This window comes from Ursus americanus, chromosome 18, assembly GCF_024610735.1.
Source record: "Ursus americanus isolate L20-20 chromosome 18, mUrsAme1.1.p, whole genome shotgun sequence".
In the NCBI taxonomy this organism is placed as follows: Eukaryota; Metazoa; Chordata; class Mammalia; order Carnivora; family Ursidae; genus Ursus; species Ursus americanus.
Genome location: NC_142144.1, coordinates 16,943,574 through 16,955,829, shown reverse-complemented (window position 1 = coordinate 16,955,829; position 12,256 = coordinate 16,943,574). Strand labels below are relative to the sequence as shown.

Below are 12,256 nucleotides of genomic sequence, written 5' to 3'. Positions count from 1 at the left end.
CCTAGGGACTGCATAGCTGATTATAAAATCAACAGCAGACACGATGTTTTGAGTGCTCACCATACATTAGGTACTGTGCTGAGTGCATTTGAAATGTGATTTTTCACCTCAGTCTCACAGCATTCTTCTAAACAGGGCTTACTCTCATTTTTTACAGATATAAAAAATCAGGCCTGACTATATTAAATGACTTTCTCAAAGCCCTACTACCAGTAAACAGAGAAGCAAAGATTTGAACCTGGTCTGACTCAAAAGGTTATTCCAATTCTACTCTGGTTTACTAAATGCTTGAATGAATAAATAAAGAGATGAATGAATTAGTGACTAAATGCATTAGTGTTTTGCTGTTACTTGTTTTGTGTAGTTTGAAGCCATACTGTCAAAGATTTTGTATACAGAATTTAGCACGATACCACACATGTGCTGAACTTTGGTAAAGCTGTTTCACCATAGGACTTACCCATGGTGACATTCTGAAGAGCCAAAGCCTGATCATTTAGACATTCTGGCGCTGCACTGTACGGGACTCCAGCAAGAAGTTGTTGAATATTCGCTTCTGTCCTCAGAGATGAAGTGTGTTGGTAGCCTACTCTGGAAAGGAGCGTAACACCACCCTCTGGCAACACTTTCAAGCCTTCTCTATGCCTTCAGTGAAGTCCTTCCTTGCCTTGATTCTATATCGGTTTGTTCTCATCCCATTCGCCATTATGAAGGTAAATGTTTAATGACTGGCTTTCCAAAGAAAATCAGCCATGATTGGTAACATTAACCAATTTTGTTGATATAAATACCTTCATCATAGTCAATTTTCAAGCTATTTACATGACATAACCAAACAAAGAGTTGGGAAGAGATGATAACAATCAACTCTCGTGAGTCTCATGAGCTGTCATACAGGCCAGCTCCAGCACACCATGTATCCAATTCCATAATCAGCCCTGTGGGTGGTACTAATTGTTGAAATCCCTGGAAGAACACACTTGAGCTGGGCTATGGCACACGGCCAAGAAAACTTGGCCAAGTTCATCCATGCGTCATGGCAATTATATATTCTCCAGAAGCACTACATCCCCACTTTTCTCCTTTTTCTTGGTCAGTTTAGAGGAATGATCCTTCTCATGGATACATCTCCTAAAGCTTTAAGACGTGATGAGCAATGTTGGGACTCTATGACTTTGTTCAGTCCTATGAATCCCACCACAGAAGGAGGGCTTACTGAAGGGAAGCAAAGCCACTTTTGACAGATTTAAGGCCTGAATGTGTACAGGGGTTGGGGAGTTAGTTTTTCCATGACTTCCCGCATAGTCTAATTCCCAATCAGAGGCAAAGGAGGGGAGGCCTAGCTATTCTCTTGGACAGGTACATTTTCCCCCAAATAATTGGACAGATGTGGAAGGTAGTTTCCCTTTTCCAGTGAGCAATATAGCCTTACTAAATCCCTTAGTGGCTCTCAGAATCTTCAGATCTTTAGCTCTCTGTGAGTTCTCTTCATCTTACCTTTCCAACTTCATCACCTGCCTCTTCCCTAGTTCTCCTCCGCCACGTCATGTGCAGCAAATTCTCTAGATGCCAGCCCAGCTACACTGCTTTCTGGTTCCTGGAATAATTCTAAAGTTTCTTCCTCTTGATTTCAATCATTAAGATCCCTCTGTGAAAGGACCCCACCTACTCATCCTCCCCACTGATTCTACCAGGTTCAGCTAAAAGGTCACGCACTCCATGATGTATCTCCTGAAATCCCCATCCAGAATATATTTCTCCCTTTTCTCCAGGCATGAGCTACTTTGTTAATGCCTGTTCTTGATTTATCCCACATTGTGTCTTTTATAATAGCTATATATGAGCATATTATTTTTATCCCTGTGAAAATGTGAAATCCATGAAGGCAGGAACACTGTCCAATTTGTCTGTGATTTCCCACAGCACTTAACACACAAGACTTATGAGTTGTGGAATTAAGAAAATCTTACTTGAATTGAATCTAACAAATTGAAATAAATTTTTCAAAATGGGTCTGAGTCAAGACCCATGAAAATATATTCAAGGATCTTATGTTCCCATTTCTACTCCTTACCTGTAGATAGTCCCATCCATTTATGCCTTGAGTGACTTGTAAGAGTAAGGTGGTTTGCTGGACATTGGGATGGGAAGGATACAGGAGCAAATTAGATACAGTCCCTGCTTTAAGGAGCTTACATTTTAGCAGGGTAGGCAAATTTCCAAACAATAACTCAAGTTTTAATCAGATTTTTAGTCAACAGAGCACTCTGATGATGCTGTAGAAGTCATCCATTCTACCAAGAGGAAAGGAGAGGTAATCAGTGAATAGAATTTTACAAAGTAGATGATTAAAGAATGGGAGACATTTCAGGTAGAAAGTGGAGACTATACTCTAGTCAGAAGGTCAAACTTTGCATGGGGTGTTTGAGAGGACTATTGCGGAGATGAGCAGAGTGAAGTCCACAAGGAGAGTGCTCTTAGGGTTATGGCTGATTGTGAAGATGAAGCCAGAGCCTTCTAGCTTGTCTGACTACTGATGGTTCCTGGTGACACCATTTCTCTAGAGTTAGGAAATATTTAAGCTGAGTTCATATGTAAGAGGAAGAAACTAAAAACTGTTGTATAACTTTGTGTCAAGGAGCACAAAAATTTCCTTCCTTCCTTCATTCTTTCATGATTTTCTGTGCACTAATTATATGTCAGCATTAGGCTAAGTTTTAAAGATACAGGGATAGGTAAAACACATGCTTTGAATCCCCTTTCACCAGCCCTTAAGAAAGCTTACAGTGTGGTGATGACATAGGGAAGTACAGAGGCTATGAGAGCAGAGAGGAGGGCTCTTCAATATAGTCAGGGTTTTGGGCTGAATGGAATGGAAAAAAAAAAAAAAAGAAAGAAAAGAACACTTGATCTCCCAGTAAAAGGGGGGAGAAAGACACTTCAAGGGGATGTAGGCATGAGAGGGTATGGTGACTTCAGGGAATGCCTTCAGGACCCTCAGTGTACCTAAGTTCAAGGTATGTGACAGAAAGAGGTAGAAAATAAAGTGGCCCAGACATGAGCATAGCTTTGTCAGATAAATAAACAAATGTGGCAGCTAGGACTTCTCCTGTTCTTATGGAAAATGAGAGGACTGTTTAGGAGGAAGAATGTTTAGAGCCTCGGTGCACCAAGAGTTGTCCTTGGCCAGAAGCATCAGCAATACCTGGTAGCTTGTTAGAAACGTGGAATCTTAAACCCACACTAGACCTGCAGAAGCTTCAGAAGAATTGGTTAAGAGCACAGGCTCCGGAGTTTGAATCCCGACTCTCTACCTGCCGGCTATGTGACTTTGATCCTCTCACTTTTCTTCTCTGGCATCAGTTTTGTCAGTGATAAAGTTGAGAAGGTCAACCCAGTGGATTCTAGTAGCATTTTCAGCTCTGCAAGGGGCGTGGTGTGTGTGTGTGTGTGTGTGTGTGTGTGTGTGTGTGTGTGTGTGTAATTCTAGGTGACATTGGTGGGAGAGTAGATCATTTCCAAAGCTGGCTAACACATGCCTCCTTCCTGAATGACCCACTGTTGGGAATTATGCCCTCAAGCTTGCAGCTAACAGAAAAGATCATCAGAAACAACGAACCTGCACCTGAAGGCACATCAGCCTGGAAACCAGAAGGGCAGACCCTCAGGTGCTCACCACTCTGCTAGCTGCGGCTTTGTGTGGGAAGGAAAGGTGGTGGACCCTCCCGCCAATAATCCTGCCTGCTATTTAAGGAAAGAAAAAGAAAGAAAGAGAGAGAGAGAGAGAGAGAGAGAGAGAGGGAGAGAGAATGTACAGGATCAGATCCAGAGGCACATAATTCCACAAGGGCCTTCCTGGATGTTGTGTGAGGATAATCAAGTGTGTGTGTGTGTGTGTGTGTGTGTGTGTGTGTCTGTTTTGGGAATAAAGAGGTACTGCTTAGGGTGACAGTGCCTTAACGCCTAAATGCTTTAATTAAGAGAAAGAAGATTCAGCTGTCTGGTCAAATGGTACACTAGAGCTGCATTGCATTTTCCACAGAGCTTCCCCAATAGACCTATGTACAGGCTGCAAAAATGTGTCTAAACAGGCTCCCAACTAAAGGATAAGAGGGGATGGTGATTAGAGAGCCAAATCCTTGCCCAGCTCTGGAGAGACTCAAGGGTTAGCCTAGAGAAGCTCTCTCTTCACTCCTGAACTGTTGCCCCATGGAGAAGTGGAGAAGAGGTAGGATAGAGGGAGCACACTCTTGACCTGGGTCACTGAGAGTCCTCAGCTCTGCACAGGGGCTGCCCCATGGGCATTGTGCAATGGATTTTCCAGGCAAGATGGCCAGACTCTTGTTAATGAAGAAAGAGATGAAGTTCCAGAGAGTTGTTGTTCCATATAAGTTGTAGGGAAGAGCATAGGACTGGGAGCAAGAACAGCTTAATTTCTAACTTGCTCTGGGACCTTGGCAACTCTCTTCTCTCTAACTCCTATTTCCCTATTTGTAGACATTAGTAACCAGCACTTAATGAGCAACAATGATGAAGAAGAGATTGTCCTTTTTCTAAGTAGTTGCTATAAATAAGACAGTGTCTCCTGGGTTTAAATACCAAGTGTATGCTGTTGACTCACAAATTTCTATCTCCAGCTAAAACTTCTTTGAAATGGACTTTTGGACCCCAATGCCTATTTTCTATCTCTACTTGATGTTTAGTAGTCATCTTTAGTAGTCATACATCCCAAACAGTATCCTTGATCCCCCTCACTTCAATCCCGACCCTCTTACAGCATCCTCTGACTCAATGAAAGAGACGCCCATTCATCCACTGTCTGGATTGAATCATTTGGAATCATCTTTGACCCCTCTCTACTTCTCACCTTCCATATCCAATAACAAGTCATGTCAAATCTACCCTCTGAACATGTCCCGAATTTGACCATCTTTTCCCCTTACCCCTTTGGGTTCAAGCCACTGCCAACTCTTGCCTACATGGAATAAGAGTTCCTTTGAACACAAAGTCAATTTGCCATGCACCAGCCAGAGTCATTCTCTTAAAATGCAGTACACATCATGTTACTCTTTGGGCTCAGAATCCTCCAGTGACATCCCATCACACTCAGAGTAAAATCTAAAGTCCTTGTCATCCTATATAACTCCCTGCAGCCACCCCCACCCAATCTTCTGCTTTTCACATTTGCCTCCTACTCCTCTCCTCTCTCACCTCCATCTAACCATGCTATTCTTCCTGTTGAACCAATGGCACACTCCTGAACTCCCACTTGCAACATGCTGGCCCTTGTCATTGCCTCTGCGTAGAACGCTGTCCCCCCAGGTAGTCACGTGGCTTCCTCCATCTTTGCCTCGAGGTGCATACTCAAATGTCCCCTTCTCAGAGAAGCCTCCCCTGACCACTCCACTCTCACTCCCAGCTTAGCATCCCATATGCTGTGTGCTCTCCCCCAGCATGCCTCATCACCTGACACAGTGCACAGACTTTCCTGTTCGTCTGTTGCAGCCCTGTCCAACAGAACTTTCTGCAGGGCTGGGGATGTTCTACATCTGCATTGTCCAAGAGGTGGCCATGGGTCACAGGGAGCCACACAGCACTTGATAGATGGCTAACGTGACTGGGGAAGTGAATGCTGACTTTATTTAATTCTACTTAATTAAAGTTCAAATAGCCACCTGTGGCGGATGGCTACCTTGTTAGACAGTGCAGACTGAATGTCTCCTTAGAATATAAACTTAATCAGGGCAGAGATTATGCCTATTTTGTCCACTGCTATATCCTCAATGCCTACGGAAGTGTCTGCCTACTCAATAAATACCTGTCAAATGAATGAGTAAATGAATAAATATGGTAGGGGATTTCCATGCATTATCTCATTTAATCCTAACAACAGCCTTGTGGGTTAGATGCTATGTTCTTTCTCTGGTACTCAGAGAGAGGACGTGTCTTTCTGAAGAACACCCAGCTAGTTTGTACCCTGTGACCAACATCTCCCCATTTAAGGTGGGTAAGTCCTGGGGATCTAAGGTACAACATACTGAAGTGTTAACAATGATGTTTTGTATGCTTGAAAATTGCTAAGAGGGTAGATCTTAAATGTTATCACCATAAAAAAGGTATATGAAATGATGGGGGTGTTAATGAGGCTTAATGTGGTAATCATTTCACAGTATATACACATATTACATCATCACAGCATACACCTTAAACTTACAGAATGTTATATGTCAAGTATATCTCAGCAAAGCTGGAAAACATGACAAAGGACACCAAGCTAGTAAGAAGTGGATAGGATCTGAGCTCAGGGATGCCTGATGTTGTTAGATACCTTGCTTTGCTCAAACTAGATCAGATGCTCTCTGTGGTCCTTTTTACTTCTGGGATTCTGTGGTTTTATAGAACTTTCTCCCTGGCCCAGTGATGGCAGCACACAGTGTAACCGCCAATGTAACTGAGGGCCTTCAGGTAAAACCCCTTGTCCATGGTTCAGAAGCCATGACTCTTCAGGTATAAGGCATGCAGGCCATCTTGCAGCCCGCCTCCTCCCTCCCTCCATCCCCAGCCTAGCCCACGGCTCACCAGTTTCTGGGTCGCAGAGCTGCTCACAGGCATCTGTCGTCCTCTGTCCGCAGAGGTCTCTCACCCATGGGGAGGTGGCGTTGATCTGGTAATACAGGGACAGCTTGGCCGGGTTTAGCCAGTCTGAGACATCCAGGTAGCTCCCTTCACTCACCACAAAGCTGCTCCCTGTGGGTGAACAGAGAGAAAGACAGCTACTTTCTCCCCCATTGCAGGATGCAGATGTGTCTTGCTGCTGATGCTGCAGGCCGGGAACACAGACAGGTGCGTACAAGCAACCCTCCACCCCAGTACCCCTGTTCTCACTCGTCTGCCCATATTGACAGAGCATTTTTACTATATGCTAGTCATGGTATCGGCAGCCAGGAGAGAAAGAGACAAATTGGCCACAGAGACAGTTCAGCCTAGTGGATAGAAGTCGGGCCCTTAAGACCCATAGAGACTTGGGTTCAAATCCAGAATCCACCCTTATTTGCCATTAACTTTGTGCAAGTCACTCAATGCCTCTGGGGCTTGGTGACATCATCTGTAAATAGGAATATCAACGGAACCCACCTCATTATTGTAAAAATGGAATAAATTAATGTAGATAAAATGCTATGCTTAGCAGGGGCTTGACTTGTCCTAGTAAAGAATGCTTAAACATTAAAATTTGAAAGAAAAAAAAAAAGTGCTAATACCCCTGTCACCCAGGCATCCTCCCCCAACCTCCACCCCTAACAGGGGTCATTAATGCCCACAGGGGCCAGGTGTGTGATATTAATGGGAAAGACTAGCTAAGCAGCTTTGGCCTCCTGGCCTAGATTTTGTTTTTTTATTCAGTTAGAGAGAGACAGAGGGAGGTATGGGGACAGAGAGAAATTCAAAGAAATCCACAGCACCTCTAAGAAAAAAAGCCGCACTTATACCATAGAAAATGCCTTAATGTTGGGGAACGATGGAGTTTGGGGTGGCCTGGCACTGCAGGTTCTATCAGACTGGAGTAGCTGTGGGCCGGCTCCAGCCAGCTCTTGCCAAATGGATCTAAAAGCCAGTGGTACAAGAATGTCAGGTTTTCTTCAAGAGGCTGAAAATTCAGATTTTGATTGTAATCAAGCAATTTGGAAATAATGATTTAAAATTGTTCTTAAATTTGTGTAAGTCAGGGGTGCCTGGGTGGCACAGTTGGTTGAACAGCTGACTCTTGATTTTGGCTCAGGTCATGATCTCAGGGTCCTGAGATCAAGCCCTGTGTCAGGCTCCCGGCTTAGCAGGGAATCTGCTTCAGGATTCTCTGTCTCTCCCTCTCCTTCTGCCCCTTCCCCTGCGTGTGTGCGTGCTCTCTCTCTCAAATCAATCAATAAATAAATCTTGAAAAAAAAAAAAAAAAGCTTGTGTTAGTCAAACAAAAGACCCTACCTTGCAATCTATGCTCTAAAATACTCCCCTTAATATACATATATTTGTACACACATATATAAACATCTATACACATATATACATACATGAACACATACATACATATATGGATTACATCACACACACACACACACACACACACACACACACACACACTCTTCAAGGGCAAGGAAGAGAAGCCTGTTCAGGGTGGATGCATACTGGGTACAAATGGTGAGTGGATGTATGCAGAAATACACAAAGGTAGCCCACCACAATTAGATAACAAAAAGGAATACAAGGCATCCAAATTGGTAAGGAAGAAGTAAGACTTCTACTATTTACAGATGATGTGATGCTATATATAGAAAATCCTAAAGATGCCACCAAAAAAGCACTAGAACTGATAAATGAATTCAGTAAAGTCACAGCATACAAAATCAATATACAGAAATCTGTTCCATTCCTATACACTAATAATGAAGCAGCAGAAAGTGAAATTAAGAAAACAATCCCGGGGCGCCTGGGTGGCACAGCGGTTGGGCGTCTGCCTTCGGCTCAGGGCGTGATCCCGGCGTTGTGGGATCAAGCCCCACATCAGGCTCCTCCGCTATAGGCCTGCTTCTTCCTCTCCCACTCCCCCTGCTTGTGTTCCCTCTCTCGCTGGCTGTCTCTATCTCTGTCGAATAAATAAATAAAATCTTAAAAAAAAAAAAAAAGAAAAGAAAACAATCCCATTTACAACTGCACCAAAAACAATAAAATATCTACAAATGAACTTAACCAAAAAGAGGTGGAAGACCTGTACTCTGAAAACCATAAAACGCTGATGAAAAAAATTCAAGATGATGCAAAGAAATGGAAAGACATTCCGTGCTCATGGGTTGGAAGAACGAATATTGTTAAAATGTCTATACTATCCAAAGCAACCTACAGATTTAATGTAACCCCTATCAAAATACCAACATCATTTTTCACAGAACTAGAACAAATAATCCTAAAATTTGTACGGGACCACAAAAGACTGTGAGTAGCCAAAGCAATCTTGAAAATGGAGGCATTACAATTCCAGACTTCAAGTTCTATTACAAAGTTGTAGTAATTGAAACAGTATGGTATCAGCATAAAAATAAACAGATGGATCAATAGAACAGAATTGAAAACCTGGAAATAAACCCATAAGTGTATGGTCAATTAATCTTTGATGGAGTAGGAAAGAACATATGATGGGAAAAAGACAGTCTCTTCAAATGGTGTTGGGAAAACCGGACAGCTATATGCAAATGAAAGTGGACCACTGTCTTACACCATACACAAAATTAAACTCAAACTGGACTGAAGACCTAAATGTGAGACCTGAAACTGTAAAAATCCTAGAAAAGAGCACAGGTAGTAATTTCTCTGACATTGGTCATAGCAACATTTTTCTAGGGATGTCTCCTGAGGCAAGGGGAACAAAAGCAAAACTAAACTACTGGGAATACATCAAAATAAAAAGCTTCTGCATAGCAAAGGAAATATTCAACAAAACTAAAAGGCAACCTACTGAATAGGAGAAGATATTTGCAAATGACATACCTGATAAAGAGTATCTAAAATATATTAAAAAATATATAAAACTCAACACCCAAAAAATGAATAATACAATTAAAAAATAGGCAAAAGACACAGACAGACATTTTTCCAAAGAAGACATACAGATGGTCAACAGGCACATGAAAAGATACTCAACATCACTCATCATCAGGGAAACACAAATCGAAACCACAATGAAATATCACCTCACACCTGTCAGAATGCCTAAAATCAAAAACATAAGAAACAACAAGTGTTGGCAAAGACATGGAGAAAAGGGACCCCTCTTACACTGTTGGTGGGAATGCAAACTGGCGCAGCCACTGTGGAAAACACAGTGGAGGCTCCTCAAAAAGGTAAAAACAGAATTATCTTATGATATAGCAATCTCACTGCTGGGTATTTACCCAAAGAATACAAGAATCCTAATTCAAAGGGATATGTACAACCCATGTTTATTGCAACATAATTCATAATTTACAATAGCCAAACAATGAAAGCTGCTCAGCCCGAGTGCCCATCGACAAATGAATGGATTGAGAAGATATGTGTGTGGTGTGTGTGTGTATACACACCACACACACACACACACACACACACACAGTAGCATATTACCCAGCCTTAAAAAAGAATGAAATCTTGCCATTTGCAACAACATGGACGGAGCTAGAGTGTATTGAGCAAAATAAGACAAATACCACATGATTTCCACTCATATGTAGAACTTAAGAAAGAAAAAAAAAAATGATCAAAGAAAAAAGAGAGAGAGAAACCAAGAAACAGACTCTTAACTATAGAGAACAAACTGATGGCCACCAGAAGGGAAGTGGTAGGGGAAATGGGTAAAAATAGGTGATGGGGGTAAAGAGTACACATATCATGATGAGCACTGAGTAATGTATAGAATTGCTGAATTACTATATTGTACACCTGAAACTAATATAACAGTATATGTTAACTAAACTGAAATTGAAGTTTTAAACAACTTGATAAATGAAAAAAATAAAAACAGAGAAAATGTACATAAAAAACATAGTAAAGGTCAAATTTCACAAGGGAAAAGGAAAAACAAAAAGTTCAGTTAGGACCAAGCTCCACAATGCCGGACTTGGAGAGGGTTCTAGATTTATGGCAGGTCTACAGACCTCAGCAGCAGGAAATCTTAAATTGTTTCACAAATAACATGACTCAGCCTCTCTCTGGGCATTTGCTTCTCTCTACCTCACTATCAACCAATGAAATCTTTCCATGTATGCCATTTAAATTTTCCCAAGAGGAACTCAGCTACTGGGTATCATATGGGTTTGACAGCAACCTCTCTGCCAGGTCACAAGAGACCCTGCTGGCTGACCACAATGGTTGTGTTCCTCTTGATTGGTGACTAGCTGTGGTCCAAAGGCAACAGCCAGGGAGGCAGGATCATATTAGACCCTACCTGAATGCCCTGAGGACCTAAGATTCCCTAAAAAGAGTAACGGCATGGCAGGCAACGTTATCTTCTCTAACTCACACAGATGATGTGATTTCTATCACCCTACAGAATGAGTTCCTCAGTAGAACCGCAGTGGACAATATGATTTTTGGTGAGGATGAAAAAAGGATTCTATGTGAAAAGCCTAAGGGATAGATAGCATCAAGCTCAGAGATAAGGAAATGACCACATTTGAAGTTGGCCTTAAAATCCTTGGCAGCTAAAGCAAATAAAAAAAAAAGAGGAAGAAGAAGTCTGCTGGATTCCATATTTCAAATTTCTGGCAAGGGAAGATATGCAAATCTATCTGCAAAGCCATATTTTCCCCTCTGGAACTAAGCCCAAGCAGAAACATGTCACATGGGTCCCTGTGCAAGGCACCGAACATCAGTATCAACCACAGATTTTTCTTTTAAAAAGCACAGTCATGCTGTTTAAATGGATAATTCTTGTATTTATTCTCACTAAAGACTGAGGGATGGATATTGAATTGTGTCCCAGGGCTGAGTTTGGCTAATCCCACTACTTCAGGAAAGCTACACAGTGCAGTGATACAGAGAAGAGAGAGAGCAAGACATGTATTCGGATCTTCCCTCTGCTCCTCACAAGCTCTGTAAACCCAGACAAATCCTCAGTCATCTCCCAGGAAAAATGTGGTTATGGATTTTTCCTTCATAGGGTCGATATAAAGATTAAATGAGACAATGAATGTATCTTAAGTCAGGTTTACCAGAAATGAGACTCAAAGGCAGAGACTGGCATGCAGGAAGTGTGCTGGGAGTTCCCTGGTAAGGAAATGAGCAAGTGGAATTGAACAGAAGGAGAAGTTGAATTGCCATGCAGTTGGAGAAAAGCCCTCAGCTGATCCCAGGGGGAAGTTCTGGACCTCTGATGGTTCTTCAGAGTTGTCCTGAATCAAGACAATGTGTCAGGCCTTTGTGCCCCACATTAACCAGTCAGAGGCTGTGGGCTATCCTCGGGGAAGGGACATGGGCTTGGGTGAAGTGGTCATTTTTAATGAAGGACATTTCTCCAAGAAGATTCGGAGCAAGTGGTTGACCACCAACATTCCTGGCAGCTGGGGGAAGAGTGACTATGTTCTAATGAGAGATTTGAACACAGCATGACAATGTCCGCTACAGCATGTGAAGTCTCCCAGCACACATTGTGAAATCGTAACTAGCAGGAGCCATTTTAGTTATTATGTGAATGTCTTACAAACTTACAAAGCTCTGAATCCAATACTGGCTAACA

At 42.2% G+C, this 12,256-nt stretch overlaps 1 protein-coding gene across 2 annotated transcripts in view; it reads right to left on the bottom strand.

Moving 5' to 3' along the window:
• ASTN2 (astrotactin 2) overlaps window positions 1-12,256 on the bottom strand; it is an 845,639-nt gene that overhangs the window by 465,490 nt on the left and 367,893 nt on the right. For both annotated transcript variants that reach the window (XM_045791077.2, XM_087869420.1), the window contains exon 7: window positions 6,580-6,747. In XM_045791077.2, the coding sequence (XP_045647033.1) occupies window positions 6,580-6,747 (168 nt within the window). The remainder of the gene's footprint in view (window positions 1-6,579; window positions 6,748-12,256) is intronic.